Below are 23327 nucleotides of genomic sequence, written 5' to 3'. Positions count from 1 at the left end.
TACTTGAAAAATACCAGAAATTGCTTGAGTTCAGATTTCTGTAACTCTGGTACCTTGCAAATTCGAATTCCCGTCATGAGATACGTTTTAGGAGTTGAATTAGGCCATTCAACCCTTCAAGTCTACTCCGTCATTCAATCATGGCTGATCTATCTCTCCCTCCTAACCACATTATCCTGCCTTCTCCCCATAAACCCCTGACACCCGTACTATCTCGAGTATCTCGCAAATTTGGATTCCTGTATCTCGGATATTTGGATTTCTCGGGCCGCTGCGAGAGTTAGATTTAGCTCATAGCGATAAAGGAATAAAGGATATGGAGAAAAAGCAGGAACAGGTTTCGGATTTTAGATGATCAGCCATGATTATATCCTTTTGCTCTGGTATTTCATTTAATTCACATGTTTATTTGATAATATTTTATTATTAATGTTTAATGTTTTATGTGTCATTCTTAATTGTCATCTGTTAACTTGCTAGCCGAGCACCAAGGCAAATTTCTTGTATGTGAATCAATAAACTAATTAATTCATTCAAACGGCGGTGCTGGCTCGAAGGGCCGAATGGCCTACTTCTGCGCCTATTTTACAATGTTTCTGCGTTTGCCTCTACGCTTTCTATGTTTCCATAGAAGCAGTGTGCCTGTCTGGCTGAGGGGGGGGCGGGGTGCGGACTGTCTTACTTATCATTTTATTCTTATACTAGTTAATCTTCTTCCTGTCGAGTCCACACACACATGATTAGAAGTTGTTCAGCCAGAGCTGAGCACACTTCTCGGCATCTGCGTGCAATGGTGCCTGTCTCACGCATCTTGTGCTTATACTAGTTAATAAATACAAAAAATTGCTAAAGTTCGAATTTCCGAAAAGTTTGAAGTTCGGGAACCCACGCAAGTCAGGATTCCCGTATCTCGGACATTCGGTATAGGGTGATTTCACGAAAGGTCACTGGAGCGTAGATCCGCACCCACGTGACCGAAAATCTGAAGTGGAGTACATGCTATACATCCGGTACATGTTAGTGAATGGGAAAACACGCACTTTCACACCCGTTAAAAACATCGAAAACGGACAGTTTTTTGAGCTGCAATTCACTGTGCCAGTCGGGGTGACCGTGAGGCACATCTACCTAGATTTACAGTCCAAAAAAAAGATAGAAACTAAGGTAAATTCAAGAGGGAGCTGAAGGTGCACATCCAGCGGAAATGACCAGAAATAAATTCAAAACGCATTGATAGTTTACGATTATTTAAATGGTAAATGTAGCTTCAGAAGCGTTTTCATTTTGCATGTTAAAACCAACCTGAGAACCATGGGCGATTTTGCAATTTTACTGAGGGATTTTTCACTTTTAAAACTTTTCATATAACAAATGAATAAAGATAAAAAAGTCAATAATGCCTTACTTTTGATGAAATGCAGCGAGCAAACGCGATAATTCCCGATATTTTAGATCTTTAAATCTCCACTGCAAATGTCCGCTGGTCATTTCCGCTGGATTTGCACCTTCAGCTCCCTTTTGAATTTACCTTAGTATCTATCTTATTTTGGACTGTAAATTTAGGTAGCTGTGCCTCACGGTAGCTGTCACCCCGACTGGCACAGTAAATTGCAGCTCAAAAACTGACCGTTTTCGATGTTTTTAACGGATGTGAAAGTGTGTGTTTTCCCATTCACTAACATGTACCGGATGTATAGCATGTCCTCCACTTCAGATTTTCGGTCACGTGGGTGCGGATCTATGCTCCAGTGACCTTTCGTGAAATCACCCTATTCCGAAACTCGGGTACCATGCAAGCCCGGATTCCCATATCTCGGAAATTCAGAATTCCGTAACTCGGGTACCACGAAAGTCCGGATTTCCGTAACTCGGGTCATTCGTAACCCGGGGACTCCCCTTCCCCTTCCCCTTCCCCTCGCATTGAAGCGGAGCGGGCACTGGCGAGTGCCCGCCTGACGGTGTCGCTGCCGCCGGCGGCCAGCGGAGGGCGGACCGCGTCACCCGGCCGCGCGGTGCATGCCGGTGTCTGTAGTCTGTAGGTGGGGATGAGGTCACAGGGAACGCGGCGGGTGACGTCAGGTGAGGGACTACAGCTCCCGGCGTGCCCCGCGCGCGCGCCGCCTAGGCATCGTCAGCGCTTGTGTGTGAGGGAGAAGAAGCGGCGGCGGCGGCGGTGACGGACACGGACACGGACACGGTGAGGAGACGCCATGGCCGCGGCGATGGCTGTCCTGGGTGAGTGCTCACCACCATCTCCCTCTCTCCCCACCGGCGGGCGGCTCAACAGGGTGGACCGAGGAAAGCGGGGGCCGGAGACCCCCCACCCCCTTCACCGAGCCGGACAGCGATGACACTGGCCCACTCGGCCCGTCCCCACCGTGCTATCCCCATCTAATCTCCCTCCCATTTGGCCCAGAGTCGCACAGTGTGGAATCTGTCCCATTCGGCCCGTCCCCACCGTGTTATCCCCATCTAATCTCCCTCCCATTTGGCCCAGTCGCACAGTGTGGAATCTGTCCCATTCGGCCCGTCCCCGCCGTGCTATCCTCATCTAACCTCCCTCCCATTTGGCCCAGAGTCGTACAGTGTGGAATCTGTCCCATTCGGCCCGTCCCCGCCGTGCTATCCCCATCTAATCTCCCTCCCATTTGGCCCAGTCGCACAGTGTGGAATCTGTCCCATTCGGCCCGTCCCCGCCGTGCTATCCCCATCTAATCTCCCTCCCATTTGGCCCATAGAAACAGAAACATAGAAATTAGGTGCAGGAGTAGAGGCCATTCGGCCCTTCGAGCCTGCACCGCCATTCAATATGATCATGGCTGATCATCCAACTCAGTATCCCGTACCTGCCTTCTCTCCATACCCCCTGATCCCCTTAGCCACAAGGGCCACATCTAACTCCCCTCTAAAAATATAGCCAATGAACTGGCCTCAACTACCCTCTGTGGCAGAGAGTTCCAGAGATTCACCACTCTCTGTGTGAAAAAAAAGTTCTTCTCATCTCGGTTTTAAAGGATTTCCCCCTTATCCTTAATCTGTGACCTCTTGTCCTGGACTTCCCCAACATCGGGAACAATCTTCCTGCATCTAGCCTGTCAACCCCTTAAGAATTTTGTAAGTTTCTATAAGATCCCCTCTCAATCTCCTAAATTCTAGAGAGTATAAACCAAGTCTATCCAGTCTTTCTTCATAAGACAGTCCTGACATCCCAGGAATCAGTCTGGTGAACCTTCTCTGTACTCCCTCTATGGCAATAATGTCCTTCCTCAGATTTGGAGACCAAAACTGCACGCAATACTCCAGGTGTGGTCTCACCAAGACCCTGTACAACTGCAGTAGAGCCTCCCTGCTCCTATACTCAAATCCTCTTGCTATGAAAGCCAACATACCATTCGCTTTCTTTACTGCCTGCTGCACCTGCATGCCTACCTTCAATGACTGGTGTACCATGACACCCAGGTCTCACTGCATCTCCCCCTTTCCCAATCGGCCACCATTTAGCTAATAGTCTGCTTTCCCGTTTTTGCCACCAAAATGGATAACCTCACATTTATCCCCATTATACTGCATCTGCCAAACATTTGCCCACATTGAGTCGTACAGTGTGGTAACTGGCCCACTCGGCCCGTGCCTACCGTGCTATCCCCATCTAATCTCCCTTCCATTTGGCCCAGAGTCGTACAGTGTGGAATCTGTCCCATTCGGCCCGTCCCTGCCGTGCTATCCTCATCTAATCTCCCATTTGGTCCAGTCGTACAGTGGAAACCAGAATCTTCGGCCCGTCTCCACTGTGCTAACCCCTCCCTCCCTCCCCCTCCAATCTTGTCCCATTTGAGTTAAGTGGGTCATAGAGTCATAGACACAGAGCCAGACAATGCAGAAACAGGCCCTTCTGCCCATCCCCACCGTGTTATCTCATCGCCATATTTGTGAAGTGAGTCATCAACACACAGCCATAATTATTAACATAAGCTATATAAACAAATGAATTTTAGAAGAAAGGACAGGGCTCAGTGTGGACTTGTACATAGATAGGAAAGGGTTAGTGGGACATGGATCATACATAGGTAAATGGGACTGGATTAGACGTGTCTTTCTGGTCAACGTGGATGAGTTGAACTGAAGAAACTATTCCTATGCATATCCATGTGCCCATATTCCTATGCTGTATGACTCCATAATGTAACTACAAAAATGGAAACTTCGTTCTGGAGGATGACACAAAATGCTGGGCGACGTTTCAGGTCCAGAACCTTCTTCAGACTTCTTCAGTACTGGAGGAACTCCATGAGTTAGGCAGCATCTGTGTTAGTATAGCCTACAACACAACGGTATGGACATTGATGTCTCCAATTTCAAGTAAACCACTAGACACCCCTCCCCACCCTGCCAAATATCTCCCAATAGTTCCTCTTGCCATGTACCTTTCCTACTCCTCCTCCTGCCCGAAACGTTGCCTATTTCCTAGGCTCTATAGATGCTGCCTCACTCGCTGAGTTTCTCCAGCATTTTTGTCTACCTTACTCCTCCTGCTCATCTTGCGTCTCCCTTTTTCCCTTCTCCCCCCTTCACCCATCTCCCTCCCTATGGCTTTACATTTCACTCTTCCTTCCTTATCTGGCAAACCTTTGCTGCTGTATCCACCTATCACTGACCTCAGCCAATTAACCTACCAACCCTCGCATCTTTGGGGTGCAGCCGGTTGCAGGAGCACCCAGAGAAAATGTTTATGCGGGTGAACGTGCGAACTCCACATCCCCACATCCCCACTTCTAACTTCAGACCATTATGTGAACTGCACACTTGCTTAACTGCAGTGATGCTGTTTAAAACACTATAGTGCTTGCCTAAAGATCGATCAGCTAAATCTTTATATGTTCCGGTAAAAACATGCAATGTATATTATGTATATAGAGCATAGAACGGTACAGCACCAGAATAGGCCCTTCGGCCCACAGTGTCTGTGCCATACATGATAGCACGATCAAGCACATAATCCATATCCCTCCATTCCCTGCATATCCATAAGCCTTCCAATAGTCTCTTAAATGCCACTATTGCATCTGCTTCAACTATCACCACTGACAGAGCATTCCACGCACTCAACACCAATTTTGTAGAAGAAAAAACTTGCCCCACACATAGATAGAAACATAGAAAATAGGTGTAGGAGGAGGCCGTTTGGCCCTTCGAGCCAGCACCGCCATTCATTGTGATTTCATTCATCTCCTTTAAACTTTGCCCCTCTCACCTGAAACTTACACCCTCTAGTATTTGATGTTTCCATCCTGGGGAAAAGGTTCTGAATGTCTATCTTATCCATGCCTGTCATAATTTTGTGTACTTGTGGGAGACAATCTTTGTTTTTCCAAAGAAAACTGTGTGTCCATATACCATAATATAAATATATACACACAATAAATAAACCGATAAAGTGCAAATAACTGATAATGGGTTATTAATAAGCAGAGTTTTGTCCGAGCCAGGTTTAATAGTTGGTGACCTTCATTAAAATAATAACTCTCAAAGTCTGTTTAAATATCCCTGACCCAGGTAATGTTTGATCTAGATACTGAGCTAATGTACCTGAAATATTTTCCAGTGGGGCGTTCACTCTAACTGCTCCTCAAACAAGGCAAACAAGGTTTATTTTTGTCCATCCACCGTACGGTGTGTTTGGTCCAAAGGCACTTTTTGATAGTGGGCGAGTTAATACAATAAATGACATGTACATTGACACTCATCTGAGTTAAACAAAAATGTTTGACACAGTAAAGTATCATCTTACTTAAGGACATGATTGGTTTTACTATAAGAGGACATAGAAACATAGAAATTAGGTGCAGGAGTAGGCCATTCGGCCCTTCGAGCCTGCACCGCCATTCAATATGATCATGGCTGATCATCCAACTCAGTATCCCGTACCTGCCTTCTCTCCATACCCCCTGATCCCCTTAGCCACAAGGGCCACATCTAACTCCCTCTTAAATATAGCCAATGAACTGGCCTCAACTACCCTCTGTGGCAGAGAGTTCCAGAGATTCACCACTCTCTGTGTGAAAAACGTTCTTCTCATCTCGGTTTTAAAGGATTTCCCCCTTATCCTTAAGCTGTGACCCCTTGTCCTGGACTTCCCTAACATCGGGAACAATCTTCCTGCATCTAGCCTGTCCAACCCCTTAAGAAGACATGAGGTGCTTGAATAACTCTGCGGGTCATGCTACATCTCTGGAGTACGTGGATAGTTGATGTTTCGGGCCCCGACCAGTCATTGAGTCATACAGACTGGAAACAGTCCCTTCAGCCCAACTAGACCATGTTCTCCCAGATAACCCACCTACACTAGTCACACGTACCCGGGTTTGGCCCATATCCCTTGAAACGTTTCCTATCCATGTACCTGTCCAAATAGTGTCCTATATTTTCAAGAGATAATTGGATTTAGATCTTGGGGCTAAAGGAATCAAGGGATATTGGGGGAAAAAGCAGGAATGGGGTACTGATTATAGATGATCTGCCATGATCATATTGAATGGTGGGGCTGGATCGAAGGGCCGAATGGCCTACTCCTGCACCTGTTTTTCTATGTTTCTATATTGGCCCCGTCAAGTCTTTGAGCTCTGAATTTAGTTTGTTTTGATATAAGATGTATGTATATGAATGTATTGTTAGTAAAAATGTCAGATTATTGAACACCCTGTCAGTCATTGCCCTGGCGATGTTTCCTGCAATCCCTTGAAACTCATGGGACCCAAGTTCCCACACTTCTTGGCATTAAATGGGGGCCCCGGTCCCTGCATTCCCATGAAATCCAGCCGCTGTAAAATTTCTTATGCTAGTGTGTAACATCAAGGGAAAAAAAATGGTGCTTGTGTTGAGGTATGTCCAATAGTTTGGAAAATTGCCAGTGTAGCACTAACAAGTCCCAAGCATGCTGGATTACTGGATTGTTTTTGTACATTGTACATTATTGTTGTACGTTCTGTTCCTTGGCCAAGCGTCCTCTTTACCTTGGATATCCCATGGCTTGGCCTTTTCGGCTGTGTTTACTTCAAGTAATGGCAGGATCTGGATCAGCTGAGACAATCAGTGTCCAGACAATGGCCATCCAAGGTAGAGGACACATAGAACGACAACATAACGTACCACTCAGTGGTGAAGGCCATTGAACAGTACAGCACAGGCAAAGGCCTTTCGACCCACAATATCTGTGCCAAACATGATGCCAAGTTAATCTAACCTCTCCACGAATTGAATCCATGTCCCTCCATGTGCCCATCTGAAAGCCTATTAAATGCCACTATCGTATCTGCTACCACAACCAGAGAGCAGACCTGAGCTACTATTTACCTCGTTGGTGACCTTCGGACTATCCTTGATTGATCTTTGCTGAGTTTACCTTGCATTAAACGTTAAACTCTTATCATGTATCTACAGTATAAATGGCTGGATTGTAATCACATATTGCCTTTCCGCTGACTGGTTGGCAAGCAACAAAAGCTTTTCACTGTACCTTGGTAGACGAGACAATAAATTAAAATGTGTTTTCCACCACCATCCCTGGCCTTGTGTTCCAGGCACCCACCTCTCTGTGTAAAACAAAAACTGGCACATCCCCATTTACCTTAAATCAGGTCCATCTGACCGTAAAGCTATGCCTTCTAGTCTTTGACATTTTCAACCTGGGGGGAAAATGGCCTCCTTCACCCTGTCCAGGTTTCAAAGAAGCATTCTTGCCTATTTTTTCCACTTCATTTTAACATCGGTCTTCATTTTAACACGTGGTCCTACAAGATGGCAGCTCTTCACAGTCGGCACTGCTCTGAGACTGTTGTAAGTTTTTCTCCCACGAGTGAGACTCCAGTCAATAAATGTTAGTTTAGTTTAGTGATACAGCTCGGATGCAAGCACTTCGGCCCACCTAGTCCGTGCCGAACAGCGATCCCCGCACATTAACACACACACACTTGGAACAATTTACAATTAGACCAAGCCAATTAGCCTCCAAACCCGTACATCGTTGGACGATGGGAGGAAACGGGGGGAAAACCCACGCAGGCCACGTGTAAAACGTCCAAACTCCGTACAGACAGCACCCGTTGTCTGGATCTCTGGCGCCATGAGGCAACTCAACCGCTGCGCCACCATGCTGCCCGTAATGCTGACCATTCATGCCAATATTTTCATAACAGGTCATATTATTCCCATTTTGCATAATATCAGCATATCACCAGTTTATGTTCATTTACAATCTCACAAAGCAAATAGTTCAAAGCGTTTTAACACAATATTCATATAATTAGTGTGCAATATGTGTGTAATGGCAAGCCCTTAAACTGTGGTCCTACTCTATAGAGTACTTGATGTAACTGCACTCAGTACATGTTGTGACTGTACTCAGCACTTGCTGTGACTGCACTCAGCTTGAACATTTCTCTTAGGATATAGTGTTGAATCATAGAGTGTGCCAGTTTGATGCATTCAGTTGTAGACATCACATCATTTGGGAGAGAAGACACCAAGTGTTGGTGTAACTTAGTAGGTCAGGCAGCATTTGGATAATATGAACAGGTGATGTTTTAGGTGAAGGGATTTCCTCCACAACGTCTGAACAAGGGTCCTGACCCTAAATTTCACCTATCCATGGAGTCTGAAGAAAGGTCCCGAACTGAAATGTTACCTGTCAATATTCTCTGGATATGCAGCCTGACCAGCTGAGTTGCTCCAACACTTTGTGTAGGAATGTTACAAAATTTTGAGATTTTAAAAATCAAGCCTGTAATTTATCCCATCAGATAAAGCATAAAAATAACTTTAATTTGACACCTAATTAACTTTCATATCTTCAGTATTAAAAAGGTTATGGCCATTTTCATACTTGGAAATTAGCATCTTGTTCCCTATTGCTTTTTCATTGACTTAACACAAAAGCTGTGATCGAGGACAGTCAAAAGCCCATAACTTTCGTAAAAATTAAGAGAACTGAATGAAATTTTCAGTTATTATTGATTGAAGCATTCTATACAACTTCTTACTTGGATGACATGAAATTAAAGCATATAATTAGTTAGTTACCTAATTGTAGCCAATTACAAAATTAACCGTTGTGACAGAAATAGTAATAAACACCCAGACTGCCTTGAAAATTTAAAAATGTGATATTCTCAAGATCAGAACTTTAATATTATTGTATTATACGCTGTACGTCTGTAACAGATAGGTAAATAAATTACAATTTCTAGCAATGGACCAAGTCTTTATGGAGAAGATCAGTTGCCAGCTGGTACATTGGCATATCATAATCAGTAGCATCATCATACTCCTCAGATTGTAACCAATAAGCAACTCTGTACACCTTGTTTTTCCTCAACTTTTCAATTTTGTCATTGTAAACTACAGGTTTTTGCTCTTCAAACCACGCATGACATGCCTTTCTGCCCACTACTTTCCCATTAAGAATGTCCTGTAGATCGTCAAGTCAAGTCAAGTTTATTTGTCACATACACATACGAGATGTGCAGTGAAATGAAAGTGGCAATGCTCACGGACATTTGTGCAAAAGACAAACAACCAAACAAACTATAAACACAATCATAACACACATATTCTTTTACATAATAAATAATGGAAGGAAAAACGTTCAGTAGAGTTAGTCCCTGGTGAGATAGGCGTTTACAGTCCGAATGGCCTCTGGGAAGAAACTCCTTCTCAACCTCTCCGTTCTCACCGCATGGCAACGGAGGCGTTTGCCTGACCGTAGCAGCTGGAACAGTCCGTTGCAGGGGTGGATCACCACATTTGGAGTGGTCCAAATTCGGATAATCTCTACGAATGCTGTCTAAATCAGTCTCTTTTGCTGGGCATTTGGATTGACAATTTTGTATTTCTTCTTCGGAGACATATGTTTAAAATGTAAAGGAAACCAACACTGAACAGCATTAACAGAAACAAGTTATTAATTTCAGTTTTAGGAAAAAGGTAGAAATTATAAAGTTAAATGCTAAAACAAATAGTAAATACCCAACAAAAAATTCATATTCATCTGTTTCATCAAAGCAATTAAATTAATCTAAATTCAATTACTAGATCTAAACATCTATCCATTTCTTAAAAAAAAGACTAAATTTTTAAAATAGCCTAAGTATCCAAATAACAAACTAATCCCATTCACACAAGAATTCACAATATAACATGATTTTTAAATCTCACGGTCATGAACATATGCAAAAATGGAAGGAATTTAATGTTTAATTCGCATAAATTAATCTAGAAACATCCACTCTCAGTATAATCAAAATTATTATTTTTTGCACAATACATGTGACCAAAACTGTTGTGCATATTTAGTATAAAAATATTGATTATGGATAGACAATAACACAAAATATAGCCGATTTAGATACTCTTATGACATGAATGTCCAAAAAAAAAGAGAATTTTAATCATCTTGCGCATGGGTGTTTCTGGAATGCGACCGATTGGAATGTTGCCGTTGCCGTGAATATTGGCAGGCAAGTCATGGCCAATTTGTATGGGGACTAAATAACATTTTCGCATTGTAAAATTAGACTAAAGCACCCCAAGAAGCAAGATTCTATTTGACATAAATGCCTTTTGTTGTCCTGTTATTGCGATCCGTCACGTTGAAGGCGTTCAGGCCGTTAGAAGTCTTTTACTTTAATCCAGCGATTAAATTGTCCAGCGATTTATATATTTTCAAAAAAAAGGGGAACGGAAGTACGATCGATTTTTCTTCACCGACTAGCAGCCCGAGGAAATCCCTCTCCAACAAGCGATACAAACCTGCATTTTAATCCCATCCCCCTGTCCCCCAAAGGCTCTGTAGTCGTACTCACAGCCAGTGGCAGATCTGCAGCGCCGCTTATAACATCGCTACTCTGTGTCGTCTTCTGTAAATCACCATCTGCTGATCCTTGCTTCTACACCATTTGGGAACACCAGTGAGCTTGAACAGTTCAATGGCAGCTACTATATATTTCACAAGGTGTCTGTGACCAAGCAAACAAGTCCTGTAGTCTGAAGAAGGGTCTCCAGTACACTCCTTCCTGTATACACAGTGAATTTAGAGTTGCATTTGGGTCATGCTGGTGAAGGACACCGAGGGATTTAAGATGACAATCTGATAATTCCGTGATCACTTTCTTTAATTATTTCATTTGCAGGCGATTATTCCAGACCGTTTAGTTTAGTTTAGAGATGCAGCACGCGAACAGGCCCTTCCACCCACTGGGTCCGTGCCGACCATCGATACCCGCATATTAACACTACCGTACACACACTAGGGACAACTTTTACATTTACCAAGCCAATGTACCTACATAACGGTACGTCTTTGGAGTGTGGGAGGAAACCGAAGATCTTGGAGTAAACCCACGGGTGCAGGTAGCGCCCGTCGGGATGGAACTGGGGTCTCCGGCACTGCAAGGCAGCAACTCTACCGCTGCGCCACAGTGCAGCTCTAGTTTAGTTTATTGTCACGTGTACTGAGGTACAGTGAAAAGCTTTTGTTGTAATCTTAATTTAACGACCATGCTGCTACACTGTTATTTTTCCCCAGGCTCCTCCATCCTGGCCCTGTTGTTAGCTGGGTACTTGGCACAGCAGTATCTTCCCCCTCCAAAGCCAAAGGTGATTGGTGTGGACCTGGGCACCACGTACTGCTCGGTCGGAGTGTTCCAGCCTGGCACCGGGAAGGTGGAGGTGATTGCCGACCAAGCCGGGCGAAAGACGTTGCCAAGCGTGGTGTCGTTTACCGACCGAGCGATATTGGTGGGGTACGGTGCTCAGGAAGTGGGTGACGCCAACCCACTGAACACTGTATATGATGCCAAGCGCTTTATAGGGAAGCGTTTCACGCCCGAGCAGCTGAGCGATGAAAGTAGCCGCTACCAGTTCAAGGTAAAGACACAAGTGGTTCTGTTCACCGTTCTATTTATACATTTGCGGCACAGTGGCACAGCGGTAGAGTTGCTGCCTTACAGCGCTTGAGGCGCCGGAGACCTGGGTTCGATTCCAACTACGAGTGCTGTCTGTACGGAGTTTGTATGTTCAGGATCGGTCCGAGTCAGCATGGACTTACGAAGGGGAAATCATGCTTGACTAATCATCTAGAATTTTTTGCGAATGTAACTTGGAAAATGGACAAGGGGGAGTCAGTGGATGTAGTGTACCTGGACTTTCAGAGAGCATTTGATAAGGTCCCACATAGAAGATTAGTAGGCACAATTAGAGCACATGGTATGGGGGGGGTAGGGTGCCGACATGGTTAGAAAATTGGTTGGCAGACAGGAACCAAAGAGTAGGGATTAACGGGTCCCTTTCAGAATGGCAGGCAGTGACTAGTGGGGTACCGCAAGGCTTGGTGTTGGGACCGCAGCTATTTACAATATACATTCATGATTAAGATGAAGGGATTAAAAGTAACATTAGCAAAATTGCAGATGACACAAAGCTAGGTGGCAGTGTGAACTGTGAGGAGGATGTTATGAGGATGCAGGGTGATCTGGACAGGTTGAGTGAGTGGGCAGATGCATGGCAGATGCAATTTAATGTGGATGAATGTGAGGGTATCCACTTTTGTGGCAAAAACAGGAATGCAGATTATTTTCTGAATGGTGTCAAGTTGGGAAAAGGGGAAGTACAACGAGATCTGGGGATCCTTGTTCATCAGTCACTGAAAGCAAGCATGCACGTACAGCAGGCAGTGAAGAAAGCGAATGGCATGTTGGCCTTCATAACCAGAGGAGTTGAGTATAGGAGCAAAGAGGTCTGGAGCCTGGGATCCCTTGCTGGGGATCGCCGAAGAAGAGCTCCGACTGCCTATAACATCCTGAAGCCGCGGTCATAGAATCATAGAAAATAGGTGCAGGAGCAGGCCATTCGGCCCTTCGAGGAAGCACTGCCATTCATTGTGATCATGGCTGATCGTCCCCTATCAATAACCCGTGCCTGCCTTCTCCCCATATCCCTTGACTCCAATAGCCCCTAGAGTTCTATCAAACCGTAAAGCTGCCTCTGGTTTGTCCTCTTTGGGTTATTAATTATGTGCGGACAGATAAGAGTTAGTTCAGCACAGACATTGTGGGCCGAAGGGCCTGTTCCTGTGCTGCACTGTTCTATGTGCTAACACCCCAAGGCAGGTAGAGCAGCACGGTGGCGCAGCGGTAGAGTTGCTGCCTTATGGCGTCGACCCTGACCACGGGTGCAGTCTGTACGGAGTTTGCATGCTCTTCCCGTGACCTGCTTGGGTTTTTTCCGAAAGATTCAGTTTCCTCCCACGTTCCAAAGACGTACAAGTTTGCAGGTAATCTGGCTTGGTATATGTGCAAATTGTCCCTAGTGTGTGTAGGAGTGTTAATGTGCAGGGAACGCTGGTCAGTGTGTACTAGGTGGGCTGAAGGGCCCGTTTCTACGCTGTATCTCTAAACTATACTATTCTGAAGCTGAAAAGAAATGTCCACACTTTTGAAAGAGGTGGGAACGATTTATCAGAATATTACTGAGGTCCAAAGGCTTCTACAGTGTTGACAAACTGCAAACCTCAGAGCAGAGGACGTTGAAGTTGGCACATGTAGGTTCCTTGCAGATGGGAAACTTTAAAATTCTTAATTGTCATCTTCACAGAAGAAGATACAAGCGAACCCGCCATAAATACCAGGCAATCAAGGTCCAGCAGAATGGTATCGTAAAGATATTACTGGGATTGGCGGGCTTCAATTACAAGGAGAAACGGCGGTTAGTAGTGATAATGAGGAACTGAAGGAAATTTATATTATTCCTTCTTCTTTCATGTCCATCATCTATGTTTCAAATGTTCGGGCAGGCTCCTGCTCAGTGGACAGACTTCTCATTTGCCACCGCTGGATCTTCCAGGCAGCATTGTTCACCAAAAAGTGAGCAAAAAGTGAGCATAGAAACATAGAAATTAGGTGCAGGAGTAGGCCATTCGGCCCTTCGAGCCTGCACCGCCATTCAATATGATCATGGCTGATCATCCAACTCAGTATCCCGTACCTGCCTTCTCTCCATACCCCCTGATCCCCTTAGCCACAAGGGCCACATCTAACTCCCTCTTAAATATAACCAATGAACTGGCCTCAACTCTGTGGCAGAGAGTTCCAGAGATTCACCACTCTCTGTGTGAAAAAAGTTCTTCTCATCTCAGTTTTAAAGGATTTCCCCCTTATCCTTAAGCTGTGACCCCTTGTCCTGGACTTCCCCAACATCGGGAACAATCTTCCTGCATCTAGCCTGTCCAACCCCTTAAGAATCTTGGTAGGTGTGGCATGGACTGTACAGATGTTCCACATTCACATTCTGTGTCTGCTGCATCTGCACGGCCCCATTTGCTCATATTGGCCTTGCATCGGCCCATCCTGGTACGAAGCCTATGGAGGGACATCCAGGTCTTCCAGTCACACCTGTGACCAGGTGGTAGCTGTTCCTAAAAAGAAACGTTGGTGAGACTGAGGCAGCTAAATCCCAATTAACTGACGATCTGTATCTGTAAAGTCTTGAAAGAGTGACTCTAGCCACGCTCTGTGACCACACTTGGTGTATTGTGCGCAAGTCTGGTCACCCAGTTATGGGAAGGATGCCGTTGAACTGGAAAGGGCACGGAAAAGATTTGCAAGGATGTTGCTGAGAATGGAGGGAATGGACAGGCGATGTTTTGGATTTGGACCCTTCTTGAGTGTGAAGTCTTTCAACTGTGCTCAGGAAGCCATTCAGCCATCTCTTGTGTCCATCCCAGAGTAGTTTTGCATGCATTTTATATCCACACTGTGCTATCGTCTGTTTACAGGTGTTGTATCATAAGGGGGATGCGCAGTTCTCCGTTTCTGTGAATGAATCGTTCCGCGTCACGCCCGAGTACGTTGGCTCGCGGTTGTTGTTGGAGTTGAAGAAGATGGCGGAGGACTACCTGGGGATGCCTGTGAGCAAGGCTGTCATTTCAGTACCAGCAGACTTTGACGAGAGGCAGAGAAACCACACAGTGAAAGCAGCTCAGCTCGCAGGTAAGTGGAACCCTCTTGAATGAGTGTATGAATGAATGTATGGATGAATGAATGTATGGATGAATGAATGAATGATGAATGAATGAATGAATGAATGATGAATGAATGAAGAATGAATGAATGAATGAATGAATGAATACATTATTGTCACATGTGGCAAGTCACAGTGGAATTCTTTTCATTCACTGGGTGAAACCCCGCACGCCAGGTCCCCATTGCTCCCCCGTCCATCATGGTGGTCCCCCCCCCCCCCCCCCTCTCCAACGCTGGATCCCCCTTTCTTCCTTCCCTCAGCAGCGACATCCTCACCCCACTGTCGCCTAGCAACTGACTGAGTTGCTTGTTATTTAGTTGGGTCTCAATTCCATGGGGCGCAGGAGGATGAGGGGAGATCTTATAGAGGTGTACAAAATCATGAGGGGGATAGATTTGGTAGATGCACAAATTATTTTACCCAGAGTAGAGGAATCGAGGACCAGAGGACATAGGTTCATGGTGAAGGGGAAAATATTTAGTAGGAATCTGAGGGGTAACCTTTTCCACACAAAGGGTGGTGGGTGTATGGGACAAGCTGCCAGAGGAAGTAGTTGAGGCTGGGACTATCCCATCGTTTAAGGAACACTTGGACAGATACATGGATAGGACAGATTTGGAGGGTTAGGGACCAAGCGCAGGCAAGTGGGACTAGTGTAGCTGGGACATGTTGGCTGATGTGGTCAAGTAGGGCCGAAGGGCCTGTTTCCACACTCTATGACTATGTCTATCTATGGCTAGTTTAGTTTAGAGGTACAACATGGTTACAGGCCCTTCTGCCCACCGAGACCATTGATCACCCGTTCACACTAATTCTATGCCATCACACACGCACACTAGGGGCAATTTACAAAGGCTATTTAACCTACAAGCCCGCAGGCTCTTTGGGATGTGGGAGGGAGCAACAGCACCGGAGGAAACCCATGTGGACGCAGGGAGAACATGCAAACTCCCTACAGACAGCACCCAAAGATAAGATTGAACCTGGGTCTCTGGCGCTGTGAGACAGTGGCTCTACCAGCTGTGCCGCTGTGCCATCCATTATTGTTACCAGGTTTGTGGAATTTAAGCTCTTAAGTAAAACGCAGTAACCCAAATCTGCAGACAAATGGGATGCAGGAAAGTGAACAATAGGCTAGATACTAAAAGATAAAATGGAAAGTAGATCTTGTGTACTGTATGATTTCACCATGACTGCTTCAACTGCTTGTTATTAACATGTGACAGCTGCTCCAGAGAAATGAGGACAGTACTCGTGAACGAAAAGCAACATTGCTCAAACAGACAGATAGGTCTTGACCTCATAAACCTATAATGGCCCGAGTTTTATGGTGGAGGAATCCGTTCACCATTCATCATGGCTGCCAGCTGTCCAGGAACTCTACTTGTAATTTTTATAGTAACAGCTTGCTGTACTTGGAAATCCATGTGTGAGTGAGCAAGACGAGGAATTGTGTGCCGATCGAAGAATCTTTGCTTCTTCTTCTTGCGTTTGAAGCCGCAGAAGTCTGCAGCAGGGTGATGCCATCCGGTTCGATGCCCGCCCTAAAAAGGGCGCATGCTCCGAGTTGGCGCCGAGCTGCGGCTCTGTTTGCCGTGGTTCGCCTGACTGAGGTCAGTTGACGGGCTCACCACGGGGAGGTCGACAACACGAGCCCCAGAATCTTTGCTAAGGTATCCAGGGATAGAAATCAGTCACCAGTCACAAGAGAGAGACACAAGATATAGAAGATAGGGTCGGAGTCTGAAGAAAGGTCATGACCCGAAACATACGTACATTGAAGCATTTCATTTTGTTTTTCCATCCACTCATAGCAAGTTGACTGTTTTTTGCACCCACACACCTGGCGGTGGCATAGGTAGGTACCTGTGGCTATCAAACTACAACTCCTCCCCCTTCTGTCGTGGGGTAGACTGACACCGACTCCCCCCCCGCCCCATCCCCAGTCTTTGCACGTCCCCAATCCTTTCCACTCAATAGACAATAGGTGCAGGAGTAGGCCATTCGGCCCTTCGAGCCAACACCGCCATTCAATGTGATCATGGCTGATCATCCACAATCAGTACCCCATTCCTGCCTTCTCCCCAAATCCCTTGACTCCGCTCTCTTTAAGAGCTCTATTTAACTCTCTCTTGAAAGCATCTAGAGAACCGGCCTCCACAAAGAATTCCACAGACTCACAACTCTGTGTGTGAAAAATTAAAGTGCCACTTTAATTTCATGCTTCATATATTTTGTGTTTTTTTATGACTGTTGGCAGATCAATTTCCCTCCTGGGATAAATAAAGTTCTATCATATGGTATCGTATCGTAGGGCTGTCGACCAGTGTAGCGAGTCTGGCCATTTTTGTTTTGCAGGTCTGGATATCCTTCGGGTCATTAACGAGCCGACTGCAGCAGCCATGGCCTACGGACTGCACAAGGTGGATGTATTCAATGTGCTAGTGGTGGACCTTGGTGGTGGCACCTTGGATGTCTCCCTGTTGAACAAACAGGGCGGGATGTTTCTGACCAGAGCGATGGCAGGTAAAAGCAGTTGTTCCGTCCTCTTGTTTCTTTTTAAGTTAGCAAAACATAAGTCGGCAAACTTATTTTTTATTATTAAGGGTGCTTCAAGTTCCTAAGAAGAGTTGCCCAAATCTTGTGGGATGTTAACATGGCTCCGAGAATGAAATTATAAACAGGTGTGAGGTAAACCAGACCGCTTTAAGTGGCTTTAGCCAATAACAGGGAGTTTGAAACACGGGAAGATAAGGCAGTCTTTGTCAAGAGCACAAAATGCTGGAGTGTCTCGGTGGGCCAGGCAGCATCTCCGGAGAAGAGGAATAGGTGATGTTTCAGGTCAGGATCCTTCTTCAGACTGAAAAGATAGAGGTGGTGGTGGGGGGGTAAAACTGGAGGAGCCACTATGCCGCCCTCTGTTGGGAAGTTGCAGTGAGGGTCGAAGAAAACACGAAGAAAACACAGTCTTTCTAAGATGCCCATTCTGCAAACAGAAAAGCTGCCTCTGGCTTGTCCTCTTTGGGTTATTAATGATGTGCGGACAGATAAGAGTTAGTTCAGCACATTGTGGGCCGAAGGGCCTGTTCCTGTGCTGCACTGTTCACTGTTCTACGTGCTAACACTCCAAGGCAGGTGGCGCAGCAGTAGAGTTGCTGCAATACAGCGTCAGTGACCCAGGTTCGATCCTGACTACGGGTTCTGTCTATACGGAGTTTGAACGTTCTCCCCGCGACCTGCGTGTGTTTTCCCCGAGAGCTCCGATTTCCTCTCACGCTCCAAAGAAGTGCAGGTTTGTAGATTAATTGGCTTGGTGTAAATGTAAAATAGTGAAATTGTAAATTGTCCCTTGTGTGTGTGGAATTGTATTAATGTGCAGGGATCGTTGGTGGGGCGATGGGCCTGTTTCTGCACAGTGTCTCCAAACTAAACTAAGCAGCGGTGAGATACAGAATTAAGCTCCTTTTAAATTTAGCAGGAAAGGTGAGACCTCGGTAATGGGACTAACAGCAAATCTACATGGCCTGCCCTATGTAGCGTGATTCTAACTTGATGTGCTTTATTTGGACAGGGAATAACCAGCTGGGAGGCCAGGACTTCAACCAGCGGCTGCTGAAGTATCTGTACAATCGGATATACCAACGGTTTGGGACTCTGCCTTCAAATAAGAGAGACATACATCAGCTGCGCCAAGCGGTGGAAGCAGCCAAGCTGAACCTGACCCTGTCGGACACGGCACTGATCAAGGTCCCGATCTCACTGCCGGACCCCAGGCAGCCCGCTGAGGTGCCAACGGACGGCAAGGGGGGACAAGCTGATAGCAGCATCCAGGTCCTGCTGGAAGAAACGGTGAGCAGGGACCTCTTTGAGGAGCTGAACCGAGACCTGTTTGAGAAGATCCTGGAACCGGTGAGAGAGGTGCTGTCCCGCGGCCACCTGGATCGCTACGAGGTGGATGAGATCGTCCTGGTCGGCGGGTCCACCCGCATCCCGCGGATACGACAAGTCATCCGCGAGTTCTTCGGCAAAGAGCCCAATACCTCGGTGGACCCCGACCTGGCTGTGGTTATTGGCGTTGCCATACAGGCGGGGATAGTGGGTGGCTCGTGGCCACTGCAGGTCAGTGCCTTGGAAATCCCCAACAGGCATCTACGTAAAACGAACTTCAACTAACGGACTCCCACCCTCGCATTGAACTTGTTTACAGAGGCTCAGAAGTCAACTTAATCCCGTGGATCGGAGATGGAAAACACAACGTATTGCTAACGCTCTTACCTTCAGTCTTCAAAATGATCTCCTTAGCTTCCGGCAAATCATTTGGGGAGTCAGTCACTAATTTTGAAAGCTTTGCTTTATTAGCTCTCTGGCGTTCTACCTTCCTCTCTGAAGCAGTGGCACGAATTAACATGGGAGCCATGTTGCTTGGCATCATTCATCACAGGTTCTGTTATTTTCTAGGTACCGTTTTTAATTTTCACCTCCCTGTTCCACAATAAATTTTCTGAGCCAACTCGCCGCATTCAGTCTGACCAAGCCGATTATGGCAAGTCTATGGTTTTGGGACCACTCTCTTAAGAGTTTCAACTCTTGGTCGATTTGGCCTACAAGATAGTCACAAGTACAGGTAGCAGGGGCTGAGTTCCTGGCTCTCTTGACTCCTTTGCAAAGGGCATGAGGTGTCTGTCAGGTGAAGATGAGATGTGCTTTACATTGACACCACTTGCTTATCTTAAGTTGGCCCCGTGGAATGTATGGGAGATGTCACCAAGTTCCTGCTGTTGAATAACCAGAGTGGACTTTGGGCAAGATATTAATGGTGGAAAAAATCTTTTGGATTTCTGGAAAAAAAAGTGCCCTCTCAAGTAGTCTTACAATATGGATGACTTTATCCTGCAAGATCTGAAAGGACTGAGCATTTTCTCCTTCAGAAACTTCAGATAAATGTGCGACCGAAATGAAATCAGTGCTTTGACCCACGACGTTAGTTTATTTAAAGTGACTTTTGTTTATTTAATATCCGCCATAAGGCAGAAAAAAAAGTGAACGTATAAATTTATTAAATATATATTTATATGAAATTTTATACATAAAGAGACTTCTTTATGAACCAGATACCTTCTATCCTTGTTGCAACATATATTAGATGAAAATGATGAAATGCTTGATTAAATGTTTTCTTGTCCTGACCCAGGGACTTTCTTCTGGGCAATTAAACTCTGACTTTTATATAAAAATTAAATCTCAAAAAGGTAAGAGTTACTGGTGTTAGACAAAAATGCTGGAGAAACTCAGCGGGTGAGGCAGCATCTATGGAGCGAAGGAATAGGTGACGTTCTGGGTCGAGACCCTTCTTCAGTTAATGGTGTTATTAACCCTTGATAATCTGGCAATGAATTGCTCTCTTAAACCACTGCGTGGTGCGGGATGTTCCAAAGTTTTGATTAATTCTGTGAAGGAACGGTTTATTTATTTCCGAGTGGATAGCGTGCGACTCCGAGAGTGGTCTGTGGCGGCGCTCCTCTTGTGCCTTGGTGAGTTGCTGCAATGGTGGCACCCGAAGGCGGCACGTAGAAAATAGGTGCAGGAGTAGGCCATTCAGCCCTTCGAGCCTGCACCGCCATTCAATATGATCATGGCTGATCATCCAACTCTGTATCCTGTACCTGCCTTCTCTCCATATCCCCTGATCCCTTTAGCCACAAGGGCCACATCTAACCCCCTCTTAAATATAGCCAATGAACTGGCCTCAACTACCTTTTGTGGCAGAGAATTCCAGAGATTCGATAGATAAGGTCATAGACTCGTACAGCGTGGAAATAGGTCCTTCGGCCCAACTTGTCCACCTGCCTACGCTTGGCCCATATCCCTCTAACCTGTCTTATCCATGTACCTGTCTAAATATTTCTTAAACGTGCAATAGTACCTGCCTCAATTACCTCCTGTGGTAGCTCATTCCATACACCTACCACCCTTTGTGTTTAAAAAAAAAAAAAAAAAAAAAAGCTACCCTTCCAGTCCTATTAAATCATCCCCCCCCCCTCCACCTTACCTTCATCCTATGTCCTCTGGTTCTTGATTCCCCTACTCCGGGCAAGAGACTTGTGCGTTTACCTGATCTGTTCCTCTCGCGATTTTGTACACCTGGTGGGGAGAATGAGTTGCTAATTATCTTAAATAAACTGCTTTCCACACTCAAAAATTATTATAATTGTCATAAATAAGACATTCCTTCCCAGTTGAGTGATAAACCGTGAAATAATGCCTTGTATCTATGTGTTTTTTTTTTTTAATGTTCTCAACTTCTGATCCATTCCCCCGCCCCCGTGTATTAGACAAAGTGGTTCAGAAACTCAGCGGTCCAGGCAGCATCTGTGGAGGAAATGGAGAGGTGACGTTTCATCAGCCGGAAGAAGGATGCCAGACTCGAGACGTCACCTGTCCATTCCCTCCACAGATGCTGCCTGACCTGCTCAGTTCCTCCAGCACTTTATGGTTCAGCTCAACATTCCAGTTCCCAGTGTCTCACTCCAAGCAATACAGTTAATTACTGCGGAGCTTTCTGTTGGTGGTATTGCCCATCGATTATAATGGGCACCCCCTTGAATGTGTTCTTCACAATGGCCCAATCAGCCTCTGCATGGTTCTCAGTGTGTGCAACCCTGTCTTTCTAATGAATTAGCACTTTATTGCCACGTGTAGCAAGTCACGGTGAAATTCTTTGTTGCGCACGCCCATGGTGTGCAAAGAGTGTTGTGTTGAGAGGATGCTTAAGGTAAGGATGAGAGAAAAACCATGCATCTCCCTCAAGACTAACCTCCTGGCCAGAAGCAGGGGTGGCACGGTGGCGCAGCGACAGAGTTGCTGCCTCGCTGCCCCAGAGACCCAGGGTTCGATCCTGACCACGGGTGCTGTCTGTACGGAGTTTGCACGTTCTCTCCATGACTTGTGTAGATTTTCTCCGGGAATCTGGTTTCCTCCCACACTTCAAAGACGTACAGCTCTGTAGGCTGATCAGCTTGCTATAATTGCAAATCGTCCCCAGTGTGTGTAGGATAGCGTTAGTGTGCTGGTCAGCATGGATGATCAGCCATGATCGCATTGAATGGCGGTGCTGGCTCGAAGGGCCAAATGGCCTGCTCCTGCACCTTTTGTCTATTGACTCGGTGGGACTCAGCGAGTCAATTTTATCTCTAAATTAAACTTAACATTATTACTAAGAAGCTGAGTATCTCTTGCCAGTTCCTGCCCGCAGCCTCTCCCTCAGCCCTGATGTTAACATGGCGTATCGAAGCCTGATAGCGTGCGATATTGGCGATCACATCACATGTGAAATGAGAATCTCCGATCCATTAGGATGAGGTAGGCAATACTTCCCGCTTGTTCTTCCAAATCTCAGGGATTGCGAGCTAGTTTACTACACTGTTTACCATTCTCCTGCCTTCTCCCCCTAACCCCTGACACCCATACTAATCAAGAATCTATCTCTGCTTTAAAAAATAACCATTGACTTGACCTCCACAGCCGTCTGATGCAAAGAATTCCACAGATTCACCACCCTCTGACTGAAAAAATTCCTCCTCATCTTCCTAAAGGAACGTCCTTTAATTCTGAGGATATGATCTCTGGTCCTAGACTCTCCGACTGGTGGAAACATCCTCTCCACATCCACTCTATCCAGGCCTTTCACTATTCTGTAAGTTTCAATGAGGTCTCCCCTCATTCTTCTAAACTCCACGAGTACAGGCCCAGTGCTCAGAGTCCCTTGGAACAGTGCATATTAAAGTTCCTTGTAGGAAACTAAAGATTTAATTATTGATTTGGTATCTGAGGTGCGGACAGTGCTGTGAAAGCTGTTATACAGTATCTGTATGAGAAAACTTTGTGGCGTATAAGTTATTGTACAGGATGTGAACCTGCTGTCATTGATTGTGTACCTCTCTGGAACGGAGAATAAACTCAATTTACGTGCCTTGATTTACGTGTGAATTGTGTTTCAACTTGGGGCAATCTTTCTCCTGTACACATGTGCAGATGGTTTTCTCTTTTGAAGGGCGATTTAGAATCTCAGTCAGAGCACACAGACACAAGCCCTTTCATGACACCCACACCATTAGCATCAACGCTAATCCTATTTGCCTCCATTTGGCCTATGTCCCTCTCAACCTTTCAGAGACTTTAGGTTAGGCACAATGTAAATGGAGGGATACAGACTTTGTGTAGGTAGTCTTGGCATCATGTTCAGCACATATATCGTG

The 23327-nt window shown here is 45.7% G+C and overlaps 1 protein-coding gene across 1 annotated transcript; it reads left to right on the top strand.

Annotated features, from left to right (window-relative positions):
• Positions 1-2099: 2099 nt before the first annotated feature.
• Positions 2100-23046, top strand: hspa13 (heat shock protein 70 family, member 13). Its single transcript, XM_055645247.1, has 5 exons — positions 2100-2235; positions 11579-11919; positions 14825-15038; positions 17431-17598; positions 18644-23046. The coding sequence occupies exons 1-5, from the start codon at positions 2211-2213 to the stop codon at positions 19243-19245; spliced, it is 1350 nt and encodes a 449-aa protein (XP_055501222.1). The 5' UTR covers positions 2100-2210; the 3' UTR covers positions 19246-23046.
• Positions 23047-23327: the final 281 nt, after the last annotated feature.

Source organism: Leucoraja erinacea, chromosome 13 (genome assembly GCF_028641065.1).
Source record: "Leucoraja erinacea ecotype New England chromosome 13, Leri_hhj_1, whole genome shotgun sequence".
In the NCBI taxonomy this organism is placed as follows: domain Eukaryota; kingdom Metazoa; phylum Chordata; class Chondrichthyes; order Rajiformes; family Rajidae; genus Leucoraja; species Leucoraja erinaceus.
This window is presented reverse-complemented; position numbering and strand designations above follow the sequence as displayed.